General features: G+C 35.7%; 1 protein-coding gene and 2 long non-coding RNA genes across 3 annotated transcripts; all 3 read right to left on the bottom strand.

Moving 5' to 3' along the window:
- Positions 1–1454: 1454 nt before the first annotated feature.
- LOC124449370 lies at positions 1455–1708 on the bottom strand. Its single transcript, XR_006949368.1, has 2 exons — positions 1638–1708; positions 1455–1553 (listed from the first exon to the last, which is right to left on the bottom strand). It is a non-coding gene; the product is annotated as an uncharacterized LOC124449370 (long non-coding RNA).
- Positions 1709–1790: 82 nt separating this feature from the next.
- LOC124448651 lies at positions 1791–2398 on the bottom strand. The gene is made up of 3 exons (XR_006949197.1): positions 2276–2398; positions 1969–2155; positions 1791–1902 (listed from the first exon to the last, which is right to left on the bottom strand). It is a non-coding gene; the product is annotated as an uncharacterized LOC124448651 (long non-coding RNA).
- Positions 2399–2972: 574 nt separating this feature from the next.
- Positions 2973–4806, bottom strand: LOC124449543. Its single transcript, XM_047000478.1, has 3 exons — positions 4638–4806; positions 3514–3615; positions 2973–3094 (listed from the first exon to the last, which is right to left on the bottom strand). Exons 1-3 carry the CDS (start codon positions 4795–4797, stop codon positions 3012–3014), a joined length of 345 nt encoding a protein of 114 aa, XP_046856434.1. The 5' UTR covers positions 4798–4806; the 3' UTR covers positions 2973–3011.
- Positions 4807–14886: the final 10080 nt, after the last annotated feature.

Raw genomic sequence — 14886 nt, 5'->3', positions numbered from 1 at the left:
TTCTTAATAAGACAATGTTTTATGTTATCATTTAGCGTCATCGTAACTTCATACATTTAAATTTATAGCTATAGTTCAAAATTCCATATTTAGGTATATAACTTGTGAAAGCCAGTTTAGAGAGATTTTATGCATCAGTAATAATAATAGTGATTAGTGATTATAAGACAGCGAAAGCAACATTTAATAAAAAATAACAGTTCAAAAATTTGTATGACTTGCTTTTTTGTGGTGTATCCAGCTGGAATCCGTTCTGAATATTCTTAAGTCACGCCGTAAAGGCCCGTAACAATCCCTACATAAAATGCATTAGCATGACAACTTGTCAGTATTCCAGCTCTCCTTCGATTGTTACTGTACTGCAAATGAATTTTTTAGTGAAATTGCTGACATAAAAACTGGTCGGCATTCTTGATATTGGCCATGTATGGAACCATTAATTTTCACACAGCAGGACAGCTTGAAATGTGGTGTAATCAATTGCCTGGTAAGTGAGCACTCCCACAGACATTTAACAATTTATTCTATTAATTTATCCATTGGTCATTTCTTGTAGTTATTGCATTAGATTTCTGCACAATGCAAATCATGTCCACAAATCACAATGTATATAAATATATAAAAATATTTATTGCTGGTTATTTATGTAGGTTAATTTTGCGGCGAACATCTGTTCAAAACAGCTGTGTAAAATAGTTCTCTTTGAGCTGTCAAAAATAACATACGCTTTAAATAATCTTCCTGTCCAATACACCCTTCCATTACGTTGTACATATACATATTACATATTATATATACATATTTTATATAAAATGCTTCCTTTAGTCATAGTTAACGCCTAATGTCTTACATTATAAATATTGCTACTAACGTTAATAAAGTCAGTCTCGAACTGGAATTGTTTCTGTTATTGTCTCGGTATTCTACAATTTGAACAATTTCTTTTCCACAGTTTCCAAGGTGTATTTGTGAAAATTCAAGATTAAACAGAAATTTTAAAATGGAATTAGAGAAAGAGAAATTAATATCACCCATATTCAGCTCTTGCTATGATGACAATCATGAGTATGTTTTAACAAGTCTTTAACCCATTATATAGTGTATGAGAAACTTAAATTCATTTTAAATTCCTTTGTTTGTTTTGCTGTAGAGGAAATACTGGTGTTTGCAAAATATGCAAAGACAATGATGGTGAAGATTGGCTTGGATGCAACAAATGCTTTCAGTTTTTTCATTACAGGTGTTTAAATTTGGACTTTTCTGCTGCCCTTGCCAACTATTTTGTTTGTCCATGCCAAAACTCTTGGCACAATATCACACAAATGTCTACATTTACCATCTCAACATTAAATAAATTTCCAAGGAAACAGGCAAACAGTCATAAGTGCTTCAATGATTGTGTTGTATTTAGAAGAAGTAAACTTGAATGGGTAGCACTTAAAGCTTACCACAACTTGGTCATAATGCCTATCCATTTCCTGTATTCTGCTTGCAAACATCTTTCATTATACACTCTCAAAGCATGGTTGTAGTTTCTTAATTCAGATGCTTAACTTAAAAGTCAAAAATTAATTACAGTCAAAATAGAAAAAAGTTAATATAATAAAAATAAATAAGAAAAGAAGGAGAATACATACCTGCTTTTGACGACAAACTCAAACAACACGTACATCGTTTTTTGTTGACTCTCTAGTTTCTACATAATGTTTCAAATTTCAAAGGGATATATGTATCGCATCCATTTTCTGGCATATTCAACCACGATATATGTATGTTATTAAAAGCGAATGTAATCTTTTAGAACGGCATGAGATATTGCATATGATCCAAACCATACAATCCTGTTTTCAATGCCATCATAATGCTTTTTCGTAGCACAAGAGGAGCAAGGTCTACAATACACTAAATAATTTATTTAAGTCAAATAATTATGAAGTGAAGCGTAACATATAACAAATCAGAACTTACCCTTCACATCATGGATTGAACAAAAGTACGCAACTGAACACAAGTCTACGTACAACCATTCATCTTGAATAGAACGTTTATCCCACTCTGCACCACAAGAACAAATACCACTTTCAGATGGCGCCAAAATTTTATGACCATTTTTTTTCAGGAAGATCAGTAAAATCGCTTGCATCATTCTCATTGCCTAAAATAATTAAATTGTAATATTTACAAAATGCTAGAAAGTGCTAAATACCATACCGATAAAGGAAATAGTATATGTAAAGCTAAAAGGATGTTCACCATTGCAGATTATCTTGCATACCTGTTTCAAATAAAGAAACCTTTTCTTTGCTAAGTGTAGCCAATTCAAAATAGTCTCGCATCTGGTGTAATTCCAAAGGAAAACTTAAAAAGTGCCAATGGAGAATCCATTTCATCCTCGTCAACGATTAGGGCGGCAACGCTGGGGCGGCATTACTTTTGAATACACAAAAGTACAACCCACCCACCCCCCCCCACCCCCCCAATGGACTATTCACTGGTTTTACAGCAATCCACTGAACCTCCCTGCACACTGCACTAGACAAGTCCTAAAATATGTAAAATCATTTATCTTAAGGTTATATTATGTGTGTGTATGTATGTGTGTGTATGTATGTGTGTGTATGTATGTGTGTGTATGTGTGTGTATGTATGTGTGTGTATGTGTATGCAGATTAATAATTATGATTAATTATGACTTCACAAAATTCTTAGAAAGTGCTTAATATATATATATATCAGGCACGTAAAGCAAATGGTGAATATGACTTTACTAGTTTTGTCATACATTTAGTTTATACTACTTAATGTATGTACTGTAAGTATGTGACTATGTATGTATGTGAGTATGAATGTGTATACCTCAATAGTCATAAATAAATTCAATTTGCCCTGTTGGTTATCACCCTAATAGCTTTATAGAAGCTCCTGAACTTAGGCACAGGATGTATGGTAACAAATTGTGGGGTATTAGAAGGTTGAGAAACAATACGTGTATTTGTACAAAAAAGTTATTTTCACATAACAAAATATACTTCTTCAGGTTGCATCTCATGGTAGGAATGATCTCTGAAAACAGACTGCATCATGGATGTGGATTCTGCATTCATAAAAGAAATTCCATGAGATAAATATATTGTGTAAATAATCATTCACAAGTTTTAACAATATTTTGCTTGTAAAGCTGTGCTGGTTAACATCCACATGTAATAAGAACAATGTCGAACAAGGGTCTTGTAAAAACACAGAAGGATGACTTCACAAGGGTTGGAAATGTCTAATAAACTGATATTTAAGGATGAAGACATTTTCTCCCATACCACATGAAGAACTTCACATTGAAAAAATAAGCCAAATACAAATTTGAGACATCCACTACATGCAATGTCAGATTAATATGTAACAAGTTCTCACATCTTTGACAAGGGTCTTGAAACAAATAGTATGTAAGTGTAACTCAAAATTTGGTGAAGCTGTTCAGACACCTTATATCCTGAAAGAGTAACACACAACACTTACTTTTTTCAATAAAATCTTTGGCTTCAATACCAAACTTTCTATCATACACAACCAGATATTTTTTCATTGCTAATATGTGTATGCAACTGGGATATGGTATATCTGACAAGTAAAAAAACGTTGTGTAGCGACGAATCAAGCTTAGTCATAGTTGTTGTGCGTCAACGGATATAGGATGTGAGTAAGCACAACAACGCGCTACAAGCTAACCACACAAGCCCGACCACAAAGCATGAAAGCACTATAACGCGCTTAGAAAGAACTAAGACATCCCACTATTACGTGCAGGATATGACGGGAAACACTCCCTTTAGTTATTATATAAAGACAAGACAAGACAAGAGATGAATAGAGCATAGTAAAATTGAATGTAAACTCGTATAATTAAATATAATGTAATAATAATAACGATACGTGGCAAGTGTATGATTTCCTGGCGCAAGTGCATATACCGAGGGACATGAGGATCCAAATCTGACCGTTATACGGCTCATTGCACAAACATTGCACAATCAAGTCTGTGGAGAATAGTCACCCTCAAGCAACGCGTGGACAGAGTGTTCATGAAGATGACCAACATCGTGTCAACGAGCAACTTTACGTTCCGGACGAAACTGATCTTATGTATACCCGCGACTCACCTGTCTTCGAGTACACAAACCCAATACGTGAGGGCGAACTACCCATACTTGACGAACGGCAACCTTCATTGTCCCGACCACGTTGTCAAATTCGACCTCCCGGATGGATGGCGGACTTTGACGTAGACATAAACTGAATATTCTGGACAACATGATTTTAATTGTTTGAATTTTGCATGATTTAGGAGACATATATAATATACTAGGGTTATCAGCGCATGGGACATGCTTTCTCTAAGAAGGGGATAGTGTAGCAACGAATCAAGCTTAGTCATAGTTGTTGTGCGTCAACGGATATAGGATGTGAGTAAGCACAACAACGCGCTACAAGCTAACCACACAAGCCCGACCACAAAGCATGAAAGCACTATAACGCGCTTAGAAAGAACTAAGTGCATAGGGAAACTGCAATTGATGTTCACCATCGTTACAGTTGTTTGGCCTGTTTTAATCATTTCATTTCAGTAAATCTATTTTACATACCTTTTTGAGGATCTAATTGTATATTATTAGGTAGGGCTTCAACAAATTGCTTTCTATTTGCATCACATGAGCAGCACAATATCCAACCATAGCCATCAAGCAATAGGTGGGGATATCGATGTACAAATACAAATAAATTATGCTGAAGAAAAAAATACATGCAGATTATAGCACCCTTTTTTATGAACTTAATTGAAAGACCTTGTTTCAGTGATTTTAAATCTGCAATTACAATTGAAATTGGATTGGTGAAAGTGATTTTACGGATGTTCAAAGTCACGACTTTCAGCATTTTTTTTGCGAACTTTTTGATCGGTATGCTAATGACTTGTGACGTAAAAGTTGAACACATTTATCAACATGGCGTATTCTACTAGTAATCTTAATAAGAAACGCGGAGGAAAACGCTGTGTTGCTGGCGGACCTAATCAAATTAGTTGCGCCAATGATTCAAAAACCGAAGGAATGTCGATGCATCTGTTTCCTAAAAAAGAAACAGAGCCGCAAAGACATAGAAAATGGGTACATTCTGTGCGTAAACATAGACCGGGTTTTGAGGCTTCCTCTACCTCGTGTCTGTGTTCTGCGCATTTTGAACATTCTTGTTTTGACCTTAATTTGAGCGTGCAAGTCAAGCTCAAAAGAAGGTTGAAGAAAGATGCTATCCCAACCATTGACGTGGCTGGGATTCCTGAACCATTACAGGACGAAATAACCGAGTTTACGCTTGTTTATGTAAATTTTTCTTTTGTCATATGTAAATTCGATATAAGTTTTGTAGATTATTCGACATACTCTCCATAAGCCATCGCTGAAGGAAACATGTTTTCTCGATGAGGAAGTACCATCTACTAGTGATGGAGCTGAGCATGTTGAAGTATGCACAGGGGAAGCAAACCATTCGCCATTTGAAGAACTACATGCAGTTGGTGAAGATATTTGTGAATCCAGTCTCCATGTAAATCATGCCATCGTCTTAAGAAAAAACTTACATCTTTACAAAAGACTTTAAGCTGGTATAAAAAGACAAAAGCATCTTTGAAGAAAAAGGCCCCGAAGTTGCAAAATGAATATCGAAGCGAAATCAGGGAAAATCGTAATACATCCGTGGTGAACAGCATTAATATAGACGATGGAATGCAGGGGAGTGCTGAAGAGCTTTTCGAAGGAGAATCATACATGGACTACTCCTCTTTGAAGAGTCTAGTCAGAGTGAAGATTTAGATGAAGATACCACAAGTAATACAGTCAGGTATTTTATCTTATAAAGAATTAGATCTCTGTTGTATTTCATAATAATGAATTTTCTTAATCGTATTACAGAATTGATGAAGGAACAAGCTCGCATAAACAACCTATGTTCATGGTATTTTACATCTCATTGGTTGAGTTATTTGAAAAATTTTGCTTTAACTGCAAGGCTGAAAATCCAAAAGTACACATTAAAAACATTGGTTCGATGGCCATTGTAGAGCAAAATTGTGGTAAATGTGTTGAAAAGAACTTTATGTGGCAAACACAAGCAGGTAAAGGCCAAGTATTCTCCCATCCCATAGACCCACAAAACCATCGCATCAACCATCTGTATGCCACAGCTCTCAAGTACCTGAAGTAAATAAAAAGGTTGGACTAATTATTGTTGATGAAACAATGTTGATGATAACATTGTTTCTCATAAAATTTACAATGTTACATATTTAATGATTGTGATGCTTGGCGGCGAAAAGCACGTCCATTCCTATCTCTCAATAGTGGCCCGACGTTTTCAAGGACAGCCTCGTGAACTAAAGGCCCAAATTTGGCATGCTGTGTTATACATGATATTTTCTCAATTCTGCCATCGAATGTCATTTTCTGCAAAGCTGGTCCTATTTCCTTACAGCATCTGTACTCTAATGCGCCTTCTAACAAATCGGTATGACAGCATTGACAATTACACCTGAAACGTGGGAGCATTGTGGTTTATAAAGTAACTTTATGTATATTACAAACAGGGGAAAACAACAACTTACCATTCACCGAGTGGAATTACGCCATCACTTCGTTGTTCTAATGTCGCAGGGAGAATTCCATCGGGATCATCTGGAGTATGCACTTCATCACCATCTCCTGCGAGCGGTTCATCGTCATATGCAAAGTCGTTTAAATGCTCGACATAACCCACGGATTCCGAGCTCGAATCAGATGCGCATTCAGACATCGAATTCGAATTATCTGAGCACTGATTTGAGGCCATACTTTCCGGAAAACTTGTTTTTTAATATTTTATTGAAAATACTGTCATTATTTGTTAAAAAGACAAGAAAAACGACAACAAAATCACCTCCTATAATATAATATTATATTGACGGAAACAGACGTGTTCAACTATCTACGTCACAAGTATCAATATGGCGTCGTAAAAAATTCGCAAATAGTACCCGACTTTGGAGGCAAAATTAAGGAACTTATATTTATCTGTTTAAGTCCAGCGACATGTCAAAGTTCTTCAAATAATCCAAATTTTCAATTAAGCTCATAAAAAAGGGGGGCTAAAATTCGTAATATAAGCACTTTAATAAAAATCCAGAGAAACTCTTACAATTGAATACAAAATATAACAATTCTTTCTATAGTTACAACTTTGAGTTTCCTCTAAAGCATTTTATTCTTTTGATTCATTATACGCATTTTGGACACTTCCAAGTGACATTTGTCTTGTGGAAAACTGAATCTGGCATTGTTGGTGAACACTTTTTGTGTAACCACTCCAAGCATTTTTCACACTGAGTACACCATAGGTCTGGGTTTTCAAGATCTTTCTGGTTCTATGGCATTCGACAGTTGAACATCAGTGAAAATTTCAATTTTCTTTGGATTTGACTCTTGTCATCAATTTTCCTTTTCTTTGTCAAAGGGAAAGGAGTGAACTTATTTTTTTTCAGACAACTCAACAAGTGTGATCGCATGGAACCTTCATTATACATCAAAGTTGTTGGATCTTGGTTAAAAAGTAATGAAACAAGAAATGCAATTGCAAACACCCCACAGTCAACGTAATTGGATTGATAGTGGACATGTGGTATGTTGATTCTGATTGATGGTGTTGGCTCATGCAGTAGGTTGGCAATTTGTTTTTCTGTTAAAGATCTGACTCTTCCATTGTACAAACTGTCATATAAATTGACTGAAGCAGGCTGACAGTCAATATTTGAAACCAATACCCAGTGATGAATACCTGTGTGAGAATCTGGAAAAAAGTACCCCGATGTACAGAAAAATTGGTAAAAGGGCCAAGTGTTGTGTTTTCTAAATCAAGTACGGCAGGAAATTTTTTCTGCAAAACATGTGCAGCACCAATGATGTGATCTGTTAACTCTTTTCTGGTGATGATTATATTTATGTCAAAATGTTACTAATTTTAAAAAATCCACGCTTTGGGGTCTGAACGATCTTTTCCAGTTTATCACCTGATTCTTTGTTCAAGGGCTCAATAGGTCTGTAATGTGAAGAGTTTATTTCATCTGTCACAATATTTGAATCATTTCGTCCAATCTTTGCTTGCTTTCCTTCTATTTCTGTTAATTTTGAAGCATAACTTCTTCTTAAAGTTGGTGCTTTTGCACCACTTCGACATGACCAGGGATTTTTCTTTGCCGGTTTTGGGATGGGTTTAAACGGATTTACTAAACACTTGCTATTTTTGACGCTACATTTTGGGGAAGATTTCTTTATATCTGGCACTTCCAACACTAAACCATTTTCCTTTGGAAAAACATCAGTCAGTATTTTATAACATTCATCCAATTTGACCTTTACTTCATGCAAAACATTGCCATTTCCCCATCCCTCAGCAACATAAGTTAAATTCTTTATGTGTCCCAACCGTTCTCTGCACCTTGCGGCTTCTGTTCTATGTGAAGATGGCTTTCGTTTTAGCTCAGCTACAATGGTGGGAAAAATATTCTTGTCCTTAGTTACGTGGATTTCGTTTTCCTCTGGTGCTTTGACGGTTTGTAAAGAATCATCGGAGTGACATTGGCTTACCTCAAATGGCTTTGTTTCCATTACAAACGTGCAACCTATTCGATCAACTGTTAAAAATGGAGATTCCGTGTACGACTTCGGTAGTTTATCAAATGACCAAAGTAGAAAGTTCTTGAAAATCGCAAAGAAGTGCTTACATGGCAACCTGTGTCTTTCCCAGTCATAACAATCACAGCTTGTCAGATCACCTGGATCACTTCCAAACGACAATGTATAAAACTTGCATACGTCTTGACTACGAACTTTGAAAATTCCATGCATTTCGTCAACAACCATGATGTGTGATGCAAGGGTATATTCTGACGATGCAAGTCTTTTCATACAATGCCTAATCATAGTGTGTGGTCTTTCGTGAAGGTATGACGGGACATCAGAATTGTACTGCCTGTAATTGCTCTGCAATTTCGTATTTAATTCGATGTATCTGTAAAATTAGAGAAGAATTTCCTACGTTATTCCTGCTAAAATACTAGCGCTAAGAGCAGCAGCGAATTCCCAGCCCATTTTTGTACCTCTAGAAATCATATATTTTGTGTTTAATCAATGGAAAGACAATGAATGGAATCGAATTTCTAAAGAAATGAACAATAATTTTGCTGAGAAATCTGATTTGTTGGAGGAAAAGATCGGGCTGGCTTCGCCATCGCCTAAGAGACTTGTTCAAGTAAATAAAAAGAAAAAATAAGCACTTGAAATAAAGGTCGGGCAAAAAGTCTTCAATTAGCACTGTCAGCATGACGCTCAACGTTGAATTCTTGTAGCCATCCAAATATTCATGCTTGAAAGCTTTGTTTTGCCTTTCCACGCCATTGTTTGTGTTTATGACTGTTAGCAGTCGATCTTTTCGAAAGGTCTACACCCATTTCTATAAACTTTATCCGCGCGAGAAAATTAACGAAATCAACATGTATTGTAATTATTGATGAGCACTGTAAGAATGATATTATTACATGTTTGTAAATGTAGATCGTCCAGGTTGGTATAGTCCTGAGAAGGGCTGTTTTTCTTGTTGTTGACTGACGTTTCGACAACCTTAGCGGTAGTCATCTTCGTAACCGACTACCGCTAAGGTTGCCGAAACGTCAGTTAACAACAGCAAAATCAGTCCTTCTCAGGACTATACCAACCTGGACGATATACATTTACAAACATGTAACGATACTCCCGGGTTCAAACCATTTATTTTAATGATATTATTAGCAAATTATAAAATTCTCTTGCCTTGTATTGGGATAACCATGTATTGCCAATCCAGTTGCGCAGTTTTGGGTTTGTCTTCCATTCTTCTGATGACTTAAAATTATTAACATTTTCCTCGTAATCAGCCTCCGTCCTCGCTCTGGCAATTAATCGAAGTTTTGCAAGAATCGTTTTTTTTTAACGGGAGCAGTCCGTTGCTGCTTTTGAAAGCCATTGCTCCCGCGCTTGCTCTCGATAGAAATCGCAGATGTACGTCTGACATTCTGTAATATATACGTACAATTAACATGAAGTGTATTGCCTAGATTGTACCTTTTACTCCACCCCACAAAAAAAGAAATTTGCATATTTCTGCCTCAATTAAAAACAAAAGAGGTGTGTAGCATTGTGTGTGCCTTTGAAAGTAGCTTAGTTCAAGGTTTCCTGACTAACCTGCGAATACTCGGTTTATCTCCGACATTTCCTCTTCAGGGTAATCTACCATAAAATACGCTAGATTCCACTCGTTGTTCCAACCTCTTATAACTTGAAGAGCCTCCGCAATAGCGTACGATGTTTCACTTTGCAGGACAAAAGAACCAACGACTTGATAGCTTACATTGGTTTTTACCACAAGAAAAAACAAAGCGAGGCTGTATTTTGTCGTTTTGTAAGTGGCATCTAGAAGGGTAAGTTCGTTACCATATCTCTTTAGAAGACGTTTCTGATTAACAGTTTGGTGAATGAATAACAATCCATTTTTTGACTCTGGCAAAACTGTGTTGTCATCATCATCGTCATCGTCGTCTTCTTCGTTATCAACACTATTTTCTTGAGTAATCAAAGACTCTGCTGAATATTTAGCAGGCGGGCGAAAGAAGAAAGACTCGTCGGAACACCTCAGTTTCCAGTCTTCGATTTTCTTTTGAAGATTTTCTTGGTCAAATTTTAAAAATCTTGCTTTGATGACTGCGTATGGTTTGCTTGGAAGGATAAAATATCCGATTGGTTTTAGCGGGTGCCTTTGTTGCTTTGTACAGGTCTTGCTCCACATAGATTTTAAGATGCCTCCTAACATCTTTAACTGAGCAAGCCCCAGCAACAACCAATTCTTGAATCTTGGAAACAAGAATCTTATCAATTCCTTAATGAAAACCTCCAGCCTACATATAAAGGAGCCAATTATAAAACGTAAGACATTGACTTGCACCGTACAAAAACTAGGACTAAATATATCCTTACGCTTCCTATAGGGTGAGTTTTGTGCTCAGATAAGCAAGGCAACTGGATATGGATCCACCTTTCTCCATTGGCATTTCCACCTTTCCCTAAGTTTTTTCGACATCGATTTTTGTCGCCAAACCGTTTGCTCTTTAATCTAAAGGCGCGTAAATTTATCAAAAAACCTGTGTGAGTAAAGTTTCAAGGCAAATTGATTTGGACACATCCAGATATTTTTGTTGTTTACACCTGACACATCGAGTAATGCATGTGAATAAACACTGTTATTTAAAATTACCCTAAAGTCTGGAAATTTGATGTATTCCCTCATGTGAACTTGTGCTGAACAGTTTAATTTCTTTGTTCCTTGAAACATGTTTCTGTGCTTCTTAAACGAGAGGTCGCTAGAATTTGACTAAAATATATAAACATGTTGGTAAATAAATAAAATAATTACACCTAAAAGGAAAGGCAGCTGAAGAAATTCATGAAGAAAAAGAAACCAAGATTACATGACAATGTTAAAAATACAAGAAAACTCAAAGTTTCAATCAAAGCTCTTGACACTGGAAGTTTAATTGCAACGTACTATAAGGTTAGCAACGTCGTTTCACTTTCATTTTACTATTTTTAAATCTGTAGTATTGCATTAGCACATGAATAATATCTATTACCGTTCTGTTTTTCTTCTTTTGGCTTGAATGCCTATCTACCCCATGACGACAATCGTAGACCCTATGGTTCACTTGAACGAACGGTGTATGGTCAAATGGAAGCTGGCCATCTTCCCACCAAACCTTATGGTTGGCACTTGTGAGATCTAACATTTTTTCGATTAAAAATAGAATAAGTGATTTCATTTAGTTCAAATTGAACCATTATATTCAACATTACTGTGTCATTTACGTGGTTGTATTCTGTACACATTAAACGAAAAACCCTTTTTAACGAAAAACTGTGCTTTGCCTCTTGCTCTTTTTTAGACTAAAGTACTACCTATGAGTTGGTTTTTACCTTTTTTGCGATGAGTGTAGTTTCCCTATTCCTTCCTCGTTCGACACACAATGACAGACTGAGGATAGTAAGACTCAAATGTGCATGGACATTATTATAGTACTTCTTATATTAAAGAATATGACAGTTCTCAGGTTTCATATAACAATTTGATCTGGACAACAGAAATAAGGAAAGCGTATAGATCAATATAGATTAGTTATATTTTAAGAAGAAAAAAATACAAACCTGTGTTCCCAAATACTTTTTTTGCTTTATTTCCACAAAAATTACTTGTGCTTGCCAACTCGTACTCACTAAGAAGACTTTCTGCTTCCTCTACATTTTGCACAAGTCCAAAGCGTTCAGACAGTTTGATTTTAAGTAAAGAAGTCGCTGCTGAAATGTCAATACTTTCCATATGTATAAAAATATGTGCTTGATCTTATAAGAACAGCTTACCAGCGGAAACATAAACAGAAATTTAACTTCGTTTGTATTGTGTGGTGATGTACAATATGCAGAGACTGTTTACTATTTTAAATTATGCGACGTTCTAGTGCCTTGCGCTTAAGAGGTATCGGGAAGCATGGACCAAAAACGGGGTTTTTTGCTTTCGAATTTTATCTTTTTGTTTTCATCTCATAAAACAAACCAAGCAATGTTTCAATTAACTTCTTATGACCCTGTCTTTTTCTGACATTTATAATTAAAGACAACACTAAACATGTTTACACCAATTTTATCGGTTTATATCTTTCTGATTTAACTCTCCCATTTACTGTTTCTCATGTATCACGAGCAAACCATCCATATGTTTCATGGAAAACAAACAAGGATTATGTGGTTCCCTTAATTAACATGCAACGCTCTAGTGCTCAACTATTTCGGGGTATCGGGAGGCATCGACCGAAAATGGGATTGTTTGGTTTTCAAAATTTGTCTTTTTCTTTACAAGAATTCTTCTCATAAAAAAAACTAGAACGTCCAAGGATACTTCAAAGGTTCAAACAACTTCTGCCTTTTTGAACTATAACTTAAACAAACACTAAGCATGTTTATACGTTTTTTACTTATTACCTTTTACAACGTAACTTTCTCATAACTCTCTCGTGATGAACGAGAGCCTCCTTATACAATATGACTCTTTCATCATGAACGAACGCATCCATGGGCTTCACGGAAAAAAGGGATTATGTACTTTGTTATAATAGTTTCTACAAACATAACATTTATTAAGCTAAGAAATTTGAAAATAAATATATTTGAGTTATTAGGAAATGACAAGTCGAGAATTCATCGATCATACTCATTCCAATTGGTCTCGAACAACCATGACATTTATAATTTTGACCATCCAAGCCTTTATCAAGGACTATATTGTTAATTAACGACAGTAACTTCATACGTCGTTCTTGCTGAACACCTTCAGCTGAAGTAGGATCATCAATAATCTGTTATATATAAAAACATAATTTATCCATAGAATTATAGCAAAGTTACGATGGACAGATGAGAGTTATTAACGCTATAAAACTTAAATTCAATATATCGTATAAAGTACCTCAAATCCCGACGATTTCTCGTATCGAAAGGATTCTAAAGTAAAGATGAAAATTAAGATGAGAAATTTCGAAGAATTGAAACTAGAGAATTTTTCAACAAAAAAATGTTGAAAATACCTGTACTACCACAAGATTCTTTAATGTCTATGCTCTAAAATAATAGTCATAAAAACGACAATTTCAAAAAACATAAAAAAACTAAGTATTTGTAACATTGGTGAAAGATACAGGATAAACATGAAACATCATCAGAAGACGATGGAACGAGACCATAACCATTTCATGTGAGCTTCTTCCTAACAACGTTTGCGTAATCCGTTAGCATACCATGAAAACTAACTTCTGGTTTAGGCGACGCTTTACTAGCAACCTCCTCAACGTCTTCAGGACAATTAACGTCTACTGAACTAGTGTCACAAGGCTCAGTGACGATGACCAACTACTAGCCATACCCAACATGTTACCTATGTGTCGCTGTATTTCCTACTTTTTAGAGGAGAAAGACCGCTGAGATTATCAGGATGTTTCATTTCAAGAGTGGGGATGTTCACACCTGAAGAAATGAATAAATATGAATGTGTGCTAGTGCCAATATGTGACATGTAAGGGTGGAAGCACTAAATTTTTACTGTTTCGTGACGCAAAGGCCAACCTGAGCCAACTCCATAATCATTTAAAAAATATAGGCTGCATTGGTGGCTCATTGCATACAATATTAGAGCAGGCAAACTCTATGTGTTATGCAGTATGGGGTGGCAAAAAAGGGAAGTTGCATCTATTATACGAAGGTATATGACGTACATAACAATTTACTTGAAGAATGAAGTGTATCATGTATCTAACATGTTGACAAAGTGAATGTTTCTAGCAGGTCTACACAAATCATTTTTCTTGTGAAAAAGATATTTTCAGCATGCGAGGCAAGAGCAAAGATGGCCAGAAGACATTGCTCGAATTTCCCAACCTATATATGCCGACGTAAGTACTTATCATTTACAATGGCAAGTACTTATCATTTACAAAGGGATAACTTAACTATTGACGACAGGTGATACAACAAGCAAATGGTTATGACTGTGGCATATTCGTGACAGAATTTGCGAGAAGAATAACAGAGGGGGTAAAACTAAAAACATTACACTTCACACTAATTCACAATGACAATAGACACCCACACATTACAACTGAAAACATCACACCTTAATCACACCTTTTGCAAGGCAGAAGTAAAAACAAAAAAGGGTTTTGTGTATAACTGTGAATAT

Source organism: Xenia sp. Carnegie-2017, unplaced genomic scaffold (assembly GCF_021976095.1).
Source record: "Xenia sp. Carnegie-2017 unplaced genomic scaffold, XeniaSp_v1 HiC_scaffold_23, whole genome shotgun sequence".
NCBI classification, from domain to species: Eukaryota; Metazoa; Cnidaria; class Anthozoa; order Malacalcyonacea; family Xeniidae; genus Xenia; species Xenia sp. Carnegie-2017.
This window is presented reverse-complemented; position numbering and strand designations above follow the sequence as displayed.